The 20,326-nt window shown below is 41.6% G+C and overlaps 1 protein-coding gene across 1 annotated transcript in view; it reads left to right on the forward strand.

The window, feature by feature from the left end:
- Window positions 1-20,326, forward strand: part of LOC111869580 (lutropin-choriogonadotropic hormone receptor) — a 160,857-nt gene that overhangs the window by 83,782 nt on the left and 56,749 nt on the right. Inside the window, exon 3 of the mRNA XM_023861216.2 lies at window positions 14,524-14,784. Within this exon, the coding sequence (XP_023716984.1) occupies window positions 14,524-14,784 (261 nt within the window). The remainder of the gene's footprint in view (window positions 1-14,523; window positions 14,785-20,326) is intronic.

The following is a 20,326-nucleotide window of genomic DNA, read 5'->3' on the forward strand; positions in this document are numbered from 1 at the left end:
GAAAATGGATAGCATCGGACAGCGGTCTAACATAAATTTTTCCTTCCAGATATTGGAAGAAATCAGAAAGGGAAATTTCCCAGTATATATATCACTCACTCATTCACTTTTTTATAGTATAAATTCCTTTCAAATGCGGAAAGACTTTCTAGCTGAAGAATACAATCTTCTGGGATGTGATGCAGTGTAGTCTGGTAGAAGTTTCCGGTAATTCGAATGAAATTAATGCCTCCATCTTCAGGATCGAAAATTAAGAAAACCAAGAAATAATTACAAAAAAGCGCCGTACTTGCTTCTTCATTCTTTCTAATTGTCTGGCTTGCACTCTGATTCTGGAGATAGAATCAAAATATTCCTCCGAAATATCATGGAACTTATATCGGACAACAGGGCGCCACATCCGAGAAAATTATGTTCTTTATGGGACAATAGATGGAAAGGAACGAAGGAAAATATAAAATCCAGGAAGGAAATGACGAACGGTGAAATATCAGAATTCAGACAAAGATAAAAGACCGAAAGAGCATGGCATGCCCATAAAATATTTTGATTTTCCTTCCGTGTTTACGGCCCCTTATGTGGGTCTGCAAATTTCGCAATATTTAAATTGACACACTGCATTCAAGCCTTGCTCATCTCTGGAGTGGTCGATTCTTTTATCGCCTTGTATCCAGCGAGCAGCCGTCAGAAGCCTGAAACACCCCATAATTTATTGCAGGGATGAGATTCAAGACCGGAAGTTAATGTAAAAGAGCATCCTGGGAACATCACATGCTCACGTGCCCTTACCGAGACTGGAGCCCAATAGCCATACAGATAAATGCTTGTTACCTCGAATATTGTATAGAACACAATTATAAATAACCAGCATTTATAATATATTGTAGCGCGTAGAGCCATTTCTAGACCACGGCTCGGTAAACACGTTTCCGTGGCAACGGGTACGCATGCAACAATAGACGTACTGTTAGAAATGGTATTTTCTACTCGGTCCATGCAAAAGATTTATAAGGAGGACAACTGAAACAAGAATAATTCTGTACGGAAGGCTGCGAGGAGAGGACCTGAGTGCTGAAGAATATCCACTGTTAGAAGCCGTTATCAGGAAACGTCTAGTGACAGACTGAAAGCACTAGCATATGCTGTGGTGATTTGTAAAGTATGGAGACTAGCGATGGCTCTGTAATCACTTATATTTTCGAGTTGTGTGTTGAAGTAGTCAATAAATCCAATATCCAATCCAAAATCCTGTCCATAGTAACCCCTACGCGTGACACTATGTTGTGTCTGTGCCAGGCTCAAGTTGTACAGCCCTGTGAAAATATAGAAAGAGTTTGAGAACTGATGAAAGCTTTGTTCGTCTGTTACTTAATGACAGTATATCAACTGCAAAGATTATAGAGATCTGGTGAGTAACACTCTTTCAGAGGTCCAGCATTCCGTTCTCTGAGTATAACTAGCTATACAGAAGCTGTCCGTGATTTTCCTCAGCCTCTACAGCGAAATTCCATGATAGTTTACCGAATTAGGACTCAATCACTTCCTCTCGCATCCTTTAAAATTAATTATCCACTAATCAACATATCATTCTATAATAATATGATAATGACTTAGAAGTGAATTAGAGATTACTATCTTCAGGAATGTTACGTCCTGTATCCGCTAGATCGTTACCGGCGTTTCGGGAGAAACTAATGCCTCTATATTCATCATATTCCTCCGAAACATCAGTAATGATCTAGCGAATATGGATTGTCACATTCTAGAAGACAGAGTTAACCATAGTTGTCCCTATGAGAACATCAAATTCCTGATGATAGAAGCAGTTTCAGGATTACAGGTTTAAACTCATAACGCGCAAATCATAATTGCTTTTGTATTATATTATCTTAAAAGAAATTTAACTTGTAATTAGTTTTTAAAGCTTGTTTTTCTTAATTAGAGACGTGCATGTTTTCGTTGGGGTATTATGCTACAAACTGGAAGGTGACGAGTTCGATTCCCGATTAGGTCATGAGATTTTTCAACTTGCCTAACTAATCCTTCCAGCCGCACTATGACCCTGAGGTCGACTCAGCCTCTGACAGAAATGAGTACCAGGAATCTTCCTGGGCGTAAAGGGCAGTCGGTGCCTATGGCTGACAAATTCACCGCCATCTGTGAACTCATTGTCTAGAAAATGTAGGAGCATCGATGTCTCACAACCCTCTGGGCCTCCACAACCTTTTTCATGGATAGTTTTACTTTTTTATGTTTTCGTGATGTCGCTTCTGTCTACAGAGACAAAAGTAAAAAAGTCAAATTTGTTCCTTTGTTTAATTAAACATCACGCCATGAAGACGTAACGAGAAGTGGAGGTATATCCCCACCATTATTGACCTCAGCACTAGATGAAGGTCAGTTTCACTCAATGGCCGCTTTACCCACAGGGAAAGTCACCGGTACTAATTTAGTAGAAGGCTATGTGGCTCCCAGAGCCGATTTGAACGCTGTGGAACAGAGAAAGCTCTCTTTCTCCAGCCAGGAAACGAACCCCTGGCCGACCAGCCATAGCCCATTGCTGTTCTGACACATCCAGACATATATGATATTAATTTCTTCGCATGGGCTAACACTAATCGACCATTCGACAGTTCAATCTGTGAATGAAACTGGCTCAGTAATTTACGATATAAATTTCTCAAAACGGTGACTGTGGTGAGTTATATCCCGGAAGACAGAGCTCTGCCTTAGTATCGTGAGTATTGTTCACCGAAATGTCAGGTCTCCTTACCTTTTATCTGCAGGATACTTGACTTGCGTGTTATGATCCGTGAATGGACTAAGGATGTTGTTAAGCATTTCCTTGCTAGTTTTATTGACGCCGTTAAGCCGGTAATTGTGACATTAACTGTCAAGTCTAGTAGTAAGCCGCAGAAATTGGTACCTGATTTTCTATTCCAGATTTGTCTCACAGACTGTTCATGTTACAAGCAGAATAATGTAGGCTAACAGCTTTGAAACTGCAAAACTTCAGATAAAAACAGGATGATGATGTAGAAAAGAACAGGATGATGGATAATGTCCAGAGACGTAATATTTTAAATAAAAACAGGACAATATTTTGGATAAGAACAGGACGATGTATAATGTCCAGAAATGTAATATTTAAATAAAAACAGGATGATATTTTGGATAAGAACAGGACGATGGATAATGTCCAGAGACGTAATATTTTAAATAAAAAGAGGATGATGTTTTAGATAAGAACAGGACGATGGATAATGTTCAGAAACGTAATATTTTAAATAAAAACAGGATGATATTTTGGATAAGAACAGGACGATGGATAATGTTAAAAAACGTAATAATTTAAATAAAAACAGGATGATATTTTAGATAAGAGCAGGACGATGGATAATGTCCAGAAACGTAATATTTTAAATAAACACAGGATGATATTTTGGATAAGAACAGGACGATGGATAATGTCCAGAAACGTAATATTTTAAACAAAAAGAGGATGAAATTTTAGATAAGAACAGGACGATGGATAATGTCCAGAAACGTAATATTTTAAATAAAAACAGGATGATGTTTTAGATAAGAACAGGACGATGTATAATGTCCAGAAACGTAATATTTATATTAATGTATAATCATCACAAACTTTTTGATCTTAATTATACACCATGATTGCAACCTTTTAGAATATACATTCGTTGTTTGAAATTACTGGTTTTGGATGTTGTCCATCTGCCGGTATTTTAAAAAACACCAGAGAACTTAACGTTTCGGGAACTGGATTTGTTTCCGTCCTCAGGTGAGTGGAGGAAATACCTATGTCAGTGTAACTACAGCTAGTTCCCCACCCCACATGAGGAAGGAAACTGATCCATTTTCCGAAACGTTAAGTTCTCTAATATGGATTAGAATATCGGGAGATGGACAAAGTCCAAAAACCCAGTAATTCCGAGTGTTATACGCCTCATAAATATTGTGATTCTGGATATTATACATGACATATATACATTTTAATCATTTTATAAAGGAGACATGATGGCATACAGTGCAATGGTTTGACGTAAATAAAACCAAACCTGAAGATGGCACACTAGTGCCGAAACATGTAGTGAAGAGAAAAGTGAAATTGTGTGCACTGTAAAACGTTTGGTACAAATACACATCATGAACTGGAAATTGTCCTGTTCTTATCTAAAACACTGTCCTGTTTTCATTTAAAATATTATGTTTCTGGATATTATCCATCATCCTGTCCTTGTCTAAAACAGAGTCCTGTTATCATTTGAAATATTATGTCTCTGGACATTATCCATCATAATGTTATTTAAAACACCGTCCTATTCATTGTCCTGTTATTATCTAAAACACTGTCCTATTTTCATTTAAAATATGTTTCTGGATATTATCCATCTTCCTGTCCTTATCTAAAACACAGTCCTGTTATCATTTAAAATATTATGTCTCTGGACATTATCCATCGTAATGTTATTTAAAACACAGTCCTATTCATTGTCCTCTTATTATCTAAAACACTGTCCTGTTTTCATTTAAAATATTATGTTTCTGGATATTATCCATCTTCCTGTCCTTGTCTAAAACACAGTCCTGTTATCATTTAAAATACTATGTCTCTGGACATTATCCATCGTAATGTTATTTAAAACACCGTCCTATTCATTGTCCTGTTATTATCTAAAACACCGTCCTATTTTAATTTAAAATATGTTTCTGGACATTATCCATCGTCCTGTTATTTAAAACACCGTCCTGTCCATCGTCTTGTTCTTATCTAAAACACCGTCTTGTTCTTATCTAAAACACCGTCCTGTTCTTATCCAAAACACTGTCCTGTTTTTATTAGAATATCGTGTTTCTGGACATTATCAATGGATGCATAATGTCCAGAAACATGATATTTGTATTAATGTATCATCGTCACAGACTTTTACATCTTAGTTGTACACTTTCATCAGAACCCTTTAGAATCCACTCGTAACTTATTTGCTGTTATTACACTTCGACTGAGAGCTATTATTTAATATCGCGTTGCACATTCTTTGTGACCATCAGTCTTTCTTGGTGTCAACCATATTTATTATTAGTTACTATAGGATTCTGACGATGGTGTATAACACACTGACATATTGGGTTTTTGGACTTTATCCATCGTCCTGGTTTTTAAGATAACTAATAAAAACACGATTTTTCGGAAACTGGATCTGTTTCCGTCCTCAGGTGAAGGAAAACACCTATTCTGTTGGGTCCGTTAGAAAGAGCTAGCCTCAATCACTGGACGATTCAGTGATTGAGTGTCCAGTGATTGAGGCTAGCTATTTCTAACGGACCCAACAGAATAGGTGTTTTCCTTCACCTGAGGACGGAAACAGATCCAGTTTCCGAAAAATCGTGTTTTTATTAGTTATCTTAAAAACCAGGACGATGGATAAAGTCCAAAAACCCAATATGTCAGTGCATATTTATTAAATTACTTCCACAGTATATTTCGATTTGTGATTTCTATCTTCAAGTGGTTAATTTGTCGAAAACAAACTCGTGAAATGTATTATATTTCATTGTCGTATTGGAAATACCTGAACCAAACTTTTCATAATAAAACATCAAATCATTCATACCAAACTACACGGTGTCGCATCCCAGGACACAATCATGATAATCAGAGTTTTGAGGACCTCGGATCCGACACAGCGTCTTAATTTATTTACGCAAGCTGCCTCTCTCTCTCTCGGAACACTATCCTGCTGCTTTTTTGCTTGGTTTATTCTTCGACCCTGAAGATGTAGCCGATATGTTCCTCCGAAACGTCGGTTGACTTTCAGTGAACTTTACGCCGTTATACCCCAGAAGATAGGACTGTTCATGACCACCGCTGTGTGAACCTCAAGTTCTATATATTTAATGACTCTTTCAAGGTCGAGACTTTAATGTCAGATGGTAGCATGATATAAATGACTTGAAAGGAGACGGTCCTGGTCTGCTCGAAGTGAAATCTCAGTATTTTCCTGGAGGAACTGAGGTGAATCAGCGATGTGTAATGAATAAGCGTTAGTTTCAGTGACGTATCCAGCAGTGAACGCCACTGAGGACAGGTATCTACATCTGTTTCAAACCCCTCATCTCTACAGGAACGTTTGACACTAACTCAGAATCCCATGTTGTAATTTAATTTATGATGTTGTCACGTACGTGTATGTGGCACGCATGCGCAGATTTGAGGACTCGAGGGAGATGGATGATGTAATCAGCGTACGGCGAAAGATTATGAAGCGCGTCACAGGAAGAACTTTAATCCCCGCAACGCTCTTCGTTCCGTGACAAGTTTCTCTAACACACATTACGGACCCCGTGTTGGTGCTGATTGATTGATTGCTTCTTGGATTACTTGACGACTTAAACCATTTCAGCCTTTTGGGATGTGACGATATTCATCACTGACACTCACTGACTCATGGAGCTGCTCTTCTTGAGGAGAAGCCAATTCTGCAGCTACTCAAGATTTTCCCAGCATTTTATGGAACCCGAAGGTTCATTATTGTGTTCACAAGAGCCCTCGACTGGTCCCTACCCTGAGCCAGATCAATCCAATCTATACTATCCCATCCTATCTCTCTAACATCCATTTTAATATTGTCCACCCACCTACGTATTGGTCTTCATAGTGGTATCTTACCTTCTGGCTTTCCCAATGAACCCGAAGGTTCATTATCGTGTTCACAAGAGCCCTCGACTGGTCCCTACCGTGAGCCAGATCAATCCAATCTATACTATCCCATCCTATCTCTCTAACATCCATTTTAATATTGTCCACCCACCTACGTATTGGTCTTCATAGTGGTGTCTTTCCTTCTGGCTTTCCCACAGATATCATATACGCATTCTTCTTCTCCCCATTCATGCTACATGCTCTGCCCATCTCATCCTCCTTGACTTGCTCATTCTAATTATGCTTGGAGAAGAGTACAAGTTATGAAGCTCCTCATTATGCACTTTTCTCCAACCTCCTGCCACTTCATCTCTCTTCGGTCCAGATATTCTCCTCAACACCCTGTTCTCAAACACCCTCAGTCTATGTTCCTCCCTTAATATCAGAGGCCAAGTTTCACACTCATAGAGAACCACAGGCAAAAGAGTTTTGTATATTTTAATTTTTATGTTTTTGGACAGGAGACGAGAAGACAAAAGGTTCTGGACTGAATGGTAGCAAGTATTACCCGAGTTCAGTCTCCTCTTAATTTCCTCCTGAATCAGGTTTCAATCTGTTATCGTTGTTCCCAAATATCTGAACTGTGCCACATTTTCAAAACATCTGTTTCCTATTTTTATGTCATGATTTTGTCATGCATTTTGGTGACGAGACAGCGACATATACTTAGTTTTCTCTGTGTTTACTTCTAGACCAACCCCCTTACTTGCGTCAATTAATGTTTGTATATTTTTCTTTCTAATATTAGGTTTCACATCTTTAATGCCGGACTACTGGCCATGAGTCACTTTGCATCCTGCAGGTCCTGCGACCGGCCAACACGATGAAGGTTTCCGTGATTTTCCTCGATCCTAGAGCAAATGCTTAGATGCTACCCAAATTCCACGTTCAACTTCATGCTACATATGCAGCCTTCCCATCGGTAACATCAAAATTTCGCGCTAATGTAACCCTTCCAATGTTAGTTGAAATTTCCCCATAATGCAGCACATCCAACGTCATAGAAAATTACTTCCGAACTTATATATTACCTCTACTACAAAGACGGGGTAGTGTAGTCGGTATAGTGACTGACTACGGGCTGGAAGACTGAGGGATTGGAGTTTGAGTTCAGATAGGGTCAAGAATTTTCTCCTCTCCAAATCGTCCAGACCGGCTCTGAGGCCCACCCAACCTCTTATACAATGGGTACCGGGGGATCTTTCCCCGGGGGTAAAGCGACCGGGGCGTGAAGCTGACCACTCACCAACTAGTGCCGAGGTGAAGAAAATGTGGATCTATACATCCACTCCCCAATACGTCTACATGGCGTAGTGCTTAATTAGTTGAGCACAAGGACAACTTTACCTTTTACCTGCCACAAGGACGAGCGGGTACTGCATGGGAACCTTAAAAACCAGAAATACAATTTTTTGCTCCCTACCCCTCTATTTATAGTGTATTTCGCTACCTCCCCACTTTCTTTGTCTTCTGTCTTCCTCTTGTTTCATTTCCACGTTGCTCTGTCTGCTTCACTTGCAGCTTTCTCTTCTGTTCATAACAAAGTCTATTTCCCAACCTTTTACCCTTTTTCACTGCTTTAAGTTTCGGCCACACAGAGCGCTACGTACGCTATGTTCGGTGTACGAACAGAAAAATATCTCCCTTTATTGCCAATGTGACTGGCCACACAGACTTCCGTATGCTACCTACGCTATGTTCCCTACGTTAGCTGCGTCGCAGTGTGTACACAGCGTGCGTAGCGAACATAGCGTAGCGCTCTGTGTAGCCGAACTTTTAGACCCTCCTCAAACGCATTTCTACCGGAAGGACGAGCAATTTTATGCATCCCCCCTCATAAATATAGTGACTTTTTTTATTCCTTAAATAATTAAAGGGGATCGTGTTCTAAACCTTTTTCCGATGAATAATTCCGTCATCCCTTGGAAGGCAAGAAGTTTTTATATTGTGTGCTGTTTTGTGACTCAGCCAGTTCAGCCCGTATAACTTAGCGCCGAAAGAAAGCTTGGAGTATCAGTAATGAACTGAAAGGATTAGGAAGGAAGCGATCGTGGACTGATCGAGGAAGTACCCAGAATTTGCACGGAGAAATTTAGAAATTCAGAATTTCCGCTCTTCCGACCGAGATTCAAACCCAGCACCTATAAAATACAAGTCTCGGGCGTTTTTTTTTATTTCTAGTGGGGTGGGACTAAGTCCCTTGTACTGCGGCCACTTCTGGACTATTGTACCAGCCCCAGATGATAGGTGAGGGTGATTGTGGAGCAGTTGGTGGAATGAAGATTGGCAGGGGAAACCGAAGTACTCGGAGAAAACCTGCCCCAGCGCCACTTTGTCCACCACAAATCCTGCTTGACCAGACCCGGGATCGAACCCGGGCCGCCGCGGTGGTAAACCAGCGACCAACCGCTTGAGCCATGGCGTGGCCTTTATTTAACCTGTTAGTATTGAAAATGTCGGGGTAGTGCACTGAAATGATGTTCCCACCTCTGACGTTTGCACAGCCGTTACTTTATCATTGATGTACAGTTGTGTTCCAACAAATATGTTAATCAAAAGAACATTATTTATTGTGAAAATTATATCTTCGGGGGCGTGACGCCGTGTAGTCTGACAGAAATTTACCGATTCAGTTTGCTGCTTCATTCTCGCTTATTTTTTGCTTAGTATATCATCGGCTTCCTATCGAAATGGTACCGGGATTTTCTCCAGCAGGTAAATCAGCCGGGACGTGAAGCTGAACGCTCACCTTCTTATAGTGCTCAGGTCAAGAGTGGTAGCACCATAACTTCACTGCGCCATCTGGCTTCATGACATAATGCTTAAATAATCTCAGGGAAAACTGTACCTTTTTATATAGTGGCACTATTCCACAAATCGAAAGGTCACGGGTTCGATTCCCGATGAGGTCAATGGATTTTTTCAGTTGAACTAACCCTTCCAGCGCGCTATGGTCTTGGTGTCGGCTCAGCCTCTAACAGAAATGCGTACCAGGAATCTTCTTGGGGTTTAAGGATGGCCGGCGCGTAAGGTTGAGAACCTCACCACCATCTGTGAACAGATTGTCTAGAAAATGTGGGCGCCTAGACGTCTCACAGCCCAATGGACTTCTATGGCCAGTTACAAGGATACCTTTACTGAACCTCACCGCCATCTGTAAACAGATTGTCTGGAAAATGTGGGAGCCTCGACGTCTCACAGCCTTATGGGCTTCCATGGCCTGTTACAGGGATACCTTCACTTAACCTCACCGCCATCTGTGAACAGATTGTCTAGATAATGTGGGCGCCTCGACGTCTCACAGCCCAATGGGCTTCCATGGCCTGTTACAAGGATACCTTTACCGAACCTCACCGCCGTCTGTAAACAGATTGTCTGGCAAATGTGGGCGCCTCGACGTCTCACAGCCCAATGGGCTTCCATGGCCAGTTACAAGGATACCTTTATTGAACCTCACCGCCATCTGTAAACAGATTGTCTGGAAAATGTGGGCGCCTCGACGTCTCACAGCCCAATGGGCTTCCATGGCCTGTTACAAGGATACCTTTACTTAACTTCACCGCCATATGTGAACAGATTGTCTAGAAAATGTGGGCTCCTCGACGTCTCACAGCCCTGTGGACTTTCATGGCCTGATACAGGGATAGTTTACGCCTATTTTATTGCGTTTACCCATTCGTAGTTTAGGAAATGACTCATTGTTTCTGCATCAGTGGATTCGAGCGTCTCATTAGCGGTATGTGCTGTGGCGAGTGGATGCACTGAAACAGATTGAACAGTCTAGGAGTCGCCATAAAACTCACATTTCACTTTGATCATTACTTTCCATGTATAATCAGGCTTTTAAGTTTCCCCGTGCTGTAAACCAATCATGTACACTCTTCATCCAAAACACTGCATCAAACAATGTACTCTTCAGTGTACAGGTCTCTCCATAAAACACTGCAAATAGCCTACATGAAAAGTCCTGTCTTCTGGGATATAAACCCATGTACTCCGTTGAAATTCAATCGACGTTGCGGAGGATCATGTCTTCCGTGTCTTCATGGTTGAAGAGGGATCGAAACATGAAACTAGCATGAAATAGGCTGAAAGCAAAGGCTTTTGAATCAACATATTCCTCCGAAACGTCGGTTGACATTCGCCGGCGAGAAGACAGAACTCTTCATAAACATCGACAAGGTTTTAGCAAATTTTAAGGTAAGATAAATTTTCTTGGTAATAATTGTACTCGCTACTGTAAAAGTAAGTGATCAAGAAATGAATTCGTTTCGATCCCAATACCCTCGCTGTTTATTCCTGTCTCGTTACAATATTATAAGACTTGAAATCTTACATATTATAAGACTTGTTTGACTGAAATGTTCACGATGTATATATATATATATATATATATATATACATCGTGAACANAAAAAATAATCCAATGACCTCATCGGTACTTGAACCCACGACCTTCCGGCTTCTAGCATAGTGCCTCAACCAACTGCGCTACCGCGTGACCTTTGTAACATGGATATTACTCTTTAATAAAAGGTGTACAGACTAGGCAGCATTTAAATAATAAATACTGATATTTCAGTCATTATTAATTCCACATGTACCACGGACCAAAATGAAAACAGTGTTTTAAACAGTATTTTTAGGAGACGCGTTTACTCCCGATGCTGCATATAAATTCACAGTATCGATACATCAATATAGACATTTTGCTCGACTGTTTTGTTGTTTGCCTCTTTTCTAGCAGGTTTTGAAACAGACCAGAGCGGCAGTCTGTTGTGTGGAGCTAATGTAGTCCTAAATGCAATCCCTTTGTTCATGTATCCACTGGACCCGAGTGAACGGAAGAGAATCAGACGTGTTTCGGAGCTCTCTCTTCAGTTGAGTTTCCGATATCTCTGATCTGGGGACCAGGAGAATAGCGTAGATATGAAAGAAGCGTACGAAATTCTTTATACGAATTCACCTTGATTTCCTCAGTGGTTAGGAAAGACTGAAATATTTTTTTTTTTCCAATGAATCCTGATTAAATTTTGGATGATCTTTTCTATAGTACATCCAATGTTAAGGAGAGAGTGTATGTCTGTGTCCCAGTACGTCGAGCCCAAAGAAAGGAATATATATTTTTGCTATATTATATCGAATTTAAACTCATACATATATTTGCCATTGTATAATACCGCCTCTGTGGTCTAGTGGTCAGAGTTCCTGGCTACAGATCCAGAGGTCCGGGTTCGATTCCCGGCGCTACAAGATTTTTTCTGAGAAGTAGTGGTTCTGGAACGGGGTCCACTCAGCCTCGTGAGGATAATTGAGGAGCTAGTTCAAGGAATTAGCGGCTCCGGTTTAGAAAACCGAGATTAACGGCCATGGGGATTCGTTGCGCTGACCACGTGACACCCTCTATCCGCAAAAGTTAAAACTAACTTCGTCGGTAAGCGACAGTCGCTCGGTCGGTGTAGTTCGCTTGCGGACTATAGGCCACGGAGTTCTGTTTTTGTTTGTATTAAAGAGAATGCGGTTGTGAATTGGATCCATCTGGCTCAGGATGGGGACCAGTGGCTGGCTCTTGTAAACACGGTGATGAAATTTTGGATTTCATAAAATGCTGGAAATTCCTTGAATCTTGTTAGTTGATGTAGTTGGTTAATTAGTTAGTATTACCTTCACACTTGAATGCTGAAATTCTCTCTGTGTCTGTTGACTGAGATGTTAGAGCACGTGTTCTTGACGCCCGCTCATGTTCTGTTTACCTCTTCGCCGTATTTAAGTACGTGTTTATTCTAACATTAATTAACATTAACCTTTTGGATCTTAGATCTTGAGTTTCTCTGCTGGAGGTTACACGAACTGAGTCAAGCAATAACATAATATCCCAGCTCAGTTAAATGCCCGCCAGAGGAATGAGCCGGCAAGTGTAAGCCTTTCATATTGCGTCGGGACCCAGAGTAAGCACATAAATGTTATTACCCATCTGCAGCAGCACACATGCGAACTTCATTTGCACCGAGTTGTAACGTGGAATATTGTTCTCAAAACTTAAATTGGATATTCTGTTGTTTTTTTTTTAGGGGGGGGAGAGTAGAGGGAATTTGGTAGGCGTCAAATTTCCCGCTGGCGGGGTGAGGGGTTGTCCTCCATTGCACAACACGTCACAATATGAATACTTAGAGAATGCTGCAAGAAATGCCGAAGATGTACAAATCCAACTGCTTTATTAATTTGTTGGAATTCAGACTCTCACGACTGTGATCGTAAAGAGTATGTTATTGTGGGCTGTAAGGCTGTGTAGTTCTGACAGTCCGACGTTTCGGAGGAATATAGCGACTCTGACTTCATTGCTTAAGAGAAAGCCAAGCAGGCGACTAATTGAACGCTGACCCTGAAAATTGAGGTGAGTTTCCTTTCGAAACGTTAGCCTTTCTCCCATATACACATCGGTAACACCTAGAAGACAGTACTTCTAGGTGTTATTAATCTATATTGTCCGTATAAGCTATATTTGAGCATATATCGTACTTTGGGAAGAAAAAATTATTGAAGGATATTATTGTGTAAATAAGTTCTAAAGATTGTGACGATGATATATTAATATAATTATTATGTTCTTTTGGATATTGCACATCGTCCTGTGGATCTATACATCGACGCCCCTACACTCCTTCATGGCGTAATGCTTAAGGAGTTAAGCACAAAGACAACTTTACCTTACCTTTCCTGTTTTCTTTTAATTAAAAGGTTTTCGGGGCTGGGTTCTGTCTCTGTCTTCACATAAATAAAATACCCAATCGTTATAGTTAACCCCTGTCTCCGAATATCAGCACCAATAAAAGATATTTTGTTGTGCTTGGTTTATCTGTGGTGTAGTGGTCAGAGTTCGTGGCTACAGATCCAGAGGTCCCTGGTTCAATTCCAGGCGCTACCAGATTTTCCGAGTTGTGGGTCTGGAATTGGATCCACTCAGCCTCGTGAGGATAACTGAGGAGCTATTTAAAGGAAATAGAGGCTCAGGTCTAGAAAATCTAAATTAACGGCCTTGGAGATTTGTTGCGCTGACCATGCAACGGATTTTTATTTTGGTTTATATATCCTATCTTGTGTTGGTGCTGTTGTTCGAAGATAAGAACTAGCTATATCGATTGTGTCAAACTGAGTAGGTTTTTTCCTGAAGACGGAAACAGAATGCAGTCTCAGAAACGTTGTGTTTTAAACAAAAGACAGGACTATGGATAATAACCAGATATACCATAATGTAATAATCTTGTGTGCTCAACGAGACATGCGGTGTGGTGATTCTGCATCCTCCGAGACTTGAGTCCGCAAGCGAACTTTACCGACCAAGAGACCGCCCTTGTAGGCGAAGTTAGTGCCAACATTAGCGGATAGAGAGTGTTGCGTGGTCAGCGCAATGAATCCCCACGGCAGTTAATCTCGGCTTTCTAGACCGGAGCCGCTGTTTCCTTGAAATAACTCCTCAGTTATCCTCTCGACTTTGAGTGAACCCCGTTCCAGACCCACTACTTTTCAGAAAATCTGGTAGCGCCTGGAATCGAGTCCTGGACCTCAGGATCTGTAGTCAGGAACTCTGACCACTAGACAACAGAAGCGGTCTGATTTTGCATCCTATCTATGTTTAGAAATGTATTTACACGACAATTTAATAGCCTACGTCACTATGGATGATGACTCATCATCGTAGATGTTTTAGATACTCAGTGGCCGAAATTTGACCGGTTTCAGCTGAAGAATCTACTTCATTTCTTCAACCAGTTCTATAGATGGACGTTGTTTTGTTACAGGCGCTATTTGGTGTTGGGTTCTGTAGTTACGGCGCTGTTGCTGGGAGTCCTGGCCGCAGACAATGATACGGAGGTCGACAGCATGTTGGAGCTGGAGCCGATGGTCATCACTGGCGGGTGGCACCCTGGAAGCGAGTGCACGTGTTACAACAGCACGGAGGCGGAAAGGGTACACCACATGGAACCGGAACCGGAATGTCGCTGCAGGGGCGCCGCTCTCACGGACATTCCGGCAAACATATCCTCGTATATGAGACGATTGTGAGTACCAAGAGTTTATATTCTTTGTATTTCTGTGGCTTTCAGGGGCATTCTGAGGAACTGAATCCGCATTAGGTTATCTGTTTTGTGGAATTAAAATGTCGGTAATGGAACATATACTGTCAAATGATGGGATGTTTCTGGACTTATGCATCGTCCTGTTTTTATTTAATAATACAACATTTCGGAGACTGGATTCTGTCTCCATCTTCAGGTAAAACCTACCGAGTTTGGCCCTTATAGATAGTCCCTATCTCCTCAGACTGGATTCTGTCTCCATCTTCAGGTAAATCCTACCGAGTTGGGCCCTTATAGATAGTCCCTATCTCCGCAGACTGGATTCTGTCTCCGTCTTCAGGTAAAACTTACCGAGTTGGGCCCTTATAGATAGTCTCTATCTCCGCAGACTGGATTCTGTCTCCGTCTTCAGGTAAAACCTACCGAGTTGAGCCCTTATAAATAGTCCCTATCTCCGCAGACTGGATTCTGTCTCCGTCTTCAGGTGAAACCTACCGAGTTTTACCCTTATAGATAGTCCCTATCTCCGCAGACTGGATTGTGTCTCCGTCTTCAGGTAAAACCCACTCAGTTTGCCCAATAGATAGAGCTAGCCCCTACCTCCGGAGACTGGATTCTCTCTCAGTCTTCAGGTGAAACCTATTCAGTTGGGTCCCTATTTCCGGACACCTGCGCACCAGATAAAAACAGGACAATGGATAACGTCCAGAAACACAATATTTGTATTAATGTACCATCGTCATAACCTTTTAAATGCGATAGTAGATGAATGGGACGAGATTTTGAAGGAAGCGGTAGTAGCTTAATAGAGGTATTATTCCTGCTGTTGCCTGGAGTGACTGAAGAGAACTGTGAAAGTCCTCGTTCAGGTAGCTGGTGTCTAGAATTTTGTCACTGGTACTGCTGGATAATTCTGTAGTATTGCATCCTGTTTATGGTCCTTAGAAATCAAAATTGATGGGTCACCGTCACACAAACATGTTTATTAATCATTTCAGCCCAGATAGGCCATCATCAGGTGTTCCTTCGGACTACACAATTGGTGACGGAATAGTTATAAACTAAAACGCTGGTACAGAGGGATTATATCCTTGCATTGTTTCAGTTATTTTTTTAATTCCAATACGTTTATCTAATCTTAATTAAAAATATAATGTATGTGTCGTATTAAGTGGGATTCAACAAAATTTTAATTTACACAAAAATTTGTCCTAGTATTGTAGTTTATATGCTGTCCGTCATCATTTATGTAGTCCTCAAGAATCATCCGATGATGGCCCATGTTTGCCAAAAATGTTGCGAATTTATTATTGTGACGTGCTGCCAGGAAGGCCGGACGATAAGACGTCCATCACTGGTCAACGGCTATCAATTGCTAGGAAACAGTGCCTAGGAAATCAGTGACCCTGAGACGAAAGCTTAACAGTGAGGTTTCCACCGTTACAAAGAGGCTAACAATGCCCAACTAACGAAATGTTTCAGGCAGACATGTATCCCCGTAGCAACGAGAGAGTCGTTTGAACAGCAGCAGCGAAACTGAACCTCCTCGACAAGATGACCTCTGTCCCGTCCGAGGGTATGATATAAAAGCGAGGTACAGTTCAGAGGACCAAGGGATTCGGACCAGAGAAAGACTGTGCTGGCAAGGACCAGCAGCATATACAAAAGACAGACCCGTCCTCTCGTCAGAGAGGGCGCCCACAAAAAACAAGACCGTAACTGTCAAACAGTAATAAATATCTGGTCGCAAGCCCCAGATGGGTGCTTTATGCCAAGACAGACTGGCCGACTGACCGTCGGTCGTAAAATGAGACTAAGACTCAGACTCAGGACTAAATCAGTTCGTATTCGACTAGAGTAGGCGTCAGTCCAGCTTCGAAGGACGTAGAGCCAAGACATTCCACCGAGATTAGCGGTGCATGAGTGTTATAACAGTTGAAGAGGAAACGTTTGAAGGCGTTCTAAGTCCGAGTGATTGTATTTGTGAGTGTAAAAAGTGATTGTCTAATAAACATATTCATCCAAATCCGAGACCAACACAATTCCTTGTCGCGTTGCCTAGGAAACACGCGACATTATTAAAAACATTAGTTTGTTTGACGGTTTTTGCTGTTGGATAAAATTCGTTCTCTTTAGGTACGGCAGACTTACATTAAAATTTATTCAATTTCTTTTTTAATTTAAAGATCACCATTTTCTTGTAGATCCGTGTGATGTCGTATAGTCTGATACAAAGGTAATAATTCTTAGAAGGAATTTGTTGTAGCCATCTTTGAGGTAATCGAATGTCATGCTCTGGAAAGTAAAGGTGTTGATATAAGGAAAATGAGAACTGATACGGGGCTGCCAGCGAGCGAATGGGAGACGGCGTAACGTAAAAGAGCGAGATAAATAGCATACCTGAGAGGGTGAGAATTGTGAACAGGGTTTGGAGGAGGGAACTATTTACTTAGTACCTCAATATTTTCCCCGAAACAATCTACCGTCTCTCTCAGTCTTCAATTCCTTCTCAACAATTTTATTTCCACCCGTTTTCCTTCCACGAAACATTTCCCACAAATCCCAGAGAAGTAAGTCTTTCGTCGATAAGAACCCATATACGATCTTAGTTTTCATGGCGCTCTGAAACGCGCCTAACCGGCTCCATCAGCCGCTTCAAAGTTTATTGGTCCCGTCAGCTGAAGCCAGAGGGTACTGACATTGAAATCTTAAATAAATATTATTACCACGTGATATGTTTGCGACGTTTTAAAAACTGAGGTGAAAAATTGTGTGAGCCGATTACGTTTCTAGGCTGTCAGTTCCTTGGATATGAGATTAGTTAGTTACGGTGTCAACTTCCGTCGTGAAACATCGCACGACAAGTTCGATGCCACAGGGAGAAAGGTGCACCTGCAGAAATTCTATTTAAAACATTCAAGTTCCCTGCCATAGTACTTTTGCCGTAATTTCTTCTTTTGACACCTAACAGATGACTGAGAGTGAGAGAAGTTGAAGGGAGAGATGGCCTGATATATAAATTATTCAGGTTCGGAGAAGTGCTCACTAGCCTGGTTATTGATGAATTAATTTGTTGAATGAATTCAGGTAGTAAATTTGAGGTCATGCCATAGTTCAGATTGTTATTCGCAGGCTTACCATTGCGACGGTCTGGGTTACATCCCAGGTCAGGTCAAGTGGGATTTGTGGGGGCCACTGTAGCACTAGAATATTTTTCCGTGCACTTCGCTTTCCCCTGAAAACTGATCCACACGTCCAGCCGGTCACAGTGGCCGCGCGGTCTAATTCATGGACTGTCTTCACCAGCTTAAACAATTGGATCGTGGGTTCGAATCTCACTTGAGACATGGAGGTCTGTGTGGGTTTATTGTGTGATTGTGCTGTCCTGTGTTCAGATAGCAGCCTTCTGACGGGCTGATCCCTCATACAGGAAGTCATACCAACTTTATAGAAGATCAATAACTGGAAAGGTGGCCAAGGTCCAACAAAGGGTTGTATAGCCATAGATAGGTGGTACAATAGACCCAATAGTGGCCGGCGTACCTAATGGGTCCAGTCTCACTCACAATTAGATTGTAAGTTTAGTCATAGCATTCATAAGTGGCAGCAAAGCACAGTAAAATGCGAACACAAATCCAAACAAAAGGCAACAATGATGGATATTTTGTCTGAGAACAGCAAAAACAGAATATCCGAAATCACTTATGTAGCTCATAAATCTTCGAAGCTGGGTCGCCAGTTGGTGAGGCACACAGCAACGTCCTCGTTAGCAAGTCACTGTGTTCCCTTTGAGGCGCGGCCACACAGAGCGCTACGTACGCTATGTTCGCTATATCAACAGAAAAATATTTCCAATTTTTGCCAATGTGACTGGCCACACAGACTTCCGAACGCTATGTACGCTATGTTCCCTATATTAGCTGCGTCGCAGAGTGTACACAGCGTACGTAGCGAACATAGCCTAGCGCTCTGTGTGGCCGGACCTTTGAACTTAACGATGGAACCAGAATCCTCATGCCAGAGACCTCGTTAAACACACAGAAATTGTATCCCATAGGACTGCATACTAAAGGTGTGGCCCACCCTCAGAGAAGATTTGCACGGAAAATACAAATTCCCGTTTAAACAGTTAAACAAAAAGGGTGAAGCTGTCCCTGTAACAGGCATTGGAGGCTCATAGGGTTGTGAGACGTCGAGGCTCCCACATTTTCTAGATAGTTGGCTCACAGATAGAGGTGAGGTTGTCAGCCTTACGGGCCGGCTGTCCTTTACTCTCCCGTGAAGATTCCTGGTACTCATTTCTGTTAGAGGTTGAGTTGACCCCAGGGACATAGTGCGGCTAGAAGAATCAGATCAATTGAAAAATCCAGTGACCTCATTGGTAATCGAACCCGCGACCTTCCGGCTTGTAGCATAGTGCCTCAACCAATTAAGCTACCGCATTCACCCGTTGAAACAGATATAAGACTATTTTATTGCATTACGAAACTGTTGAATATTTCACATACGAAATCATTTCTTGTTCCGTCACACAGAAACTGAAATTAAGTTAACTGAGCCGGTATAGCGACGGGCCACATCCTGGAAACCTTGGAATCGGGGTTCGATTCCCAACAGGGGAATGTAATTTTTCTTTTTTGATCAGCGTCCAGACCGGGTCTTGGGCCCAATTAACCTCCTATCCTGTGGGTACCGTGAACTCTTTCCATTGGGTTAAAGTGGCCGGGGCGTGAAACTGACATTTCCCGGCTATCTTTGCGGAAGTCAAGAATGGTGAAACTATAAATCCAATTCCCCATGTATCTTAATGGCACTGTGATTAATTAATTAATCACGGAGACGCCTTTAACTTCCTTTTCAGCACATCNTACATGTTACTTGATATGTTGCTATAGTCCATCCGGTATTGGAACGAGGATGCGTCATCATCCGTTAGTGACGTAGATAGTTAAGTCATTATCGAATTTCCCATATTCTTACACAGGACTTTCCTTTCGTAAAGTTGCGTACACGTCGCATCCCGCGCCACTCTTTGCAGAGTGGATGTGCTTTACGATGGGGTGAGAAGGAAGATTTCGGTCAGAGAGACGTCTCAGAGAATGATTACTTGAAGGATGGAAGAAATGAGAGGGAAACGTTAAGATGTCTGTTCGAGAAGTAGGATTTTCGGAAGGAATGCGGTTCAAATTGGATTAAGATCGACTTGTATTAGCAGCGTTGAGCCTAGGAGTTGGGCTTTCAGTGACAGTTCAGATCCACGTTGTAATCAGTCAGAACTAGGATATCGAATTTTATCAAACATAAGTATCATTCCTCGCAGTGGTTGTACGACTGAATGTAATTCAGTTACCTTCGTCAGGGGAAAAAATCGTAATTTCATTTTCTGCATTTTAACTCGTTTAATGTTTATAACGTAATAATACGTTCTGATTCGCAGTGTTCCGCTCTGAGACTCCTGTGTATCTGTCTCTAAGTTCCATATTTCTTCTCAGTTGCTACTGCATATTTTGTTCCATCTCCTGTG

Source organism: Cryptotermes secundus, unplaced genomic scaffold (genome assembly GCF_002891405.2).
Source record: "Cryptotermes secundus unplaced genomic scaffold, Csec_1.0 scaffold512, whole genome shotgun sequence".
Lineage (NCBI taxonomy): Eukaryota > Metazoa > Arthropoda > Insecta > Blattodea > Kalotermitidae > Cryptotermes > Cryptotermes secundus.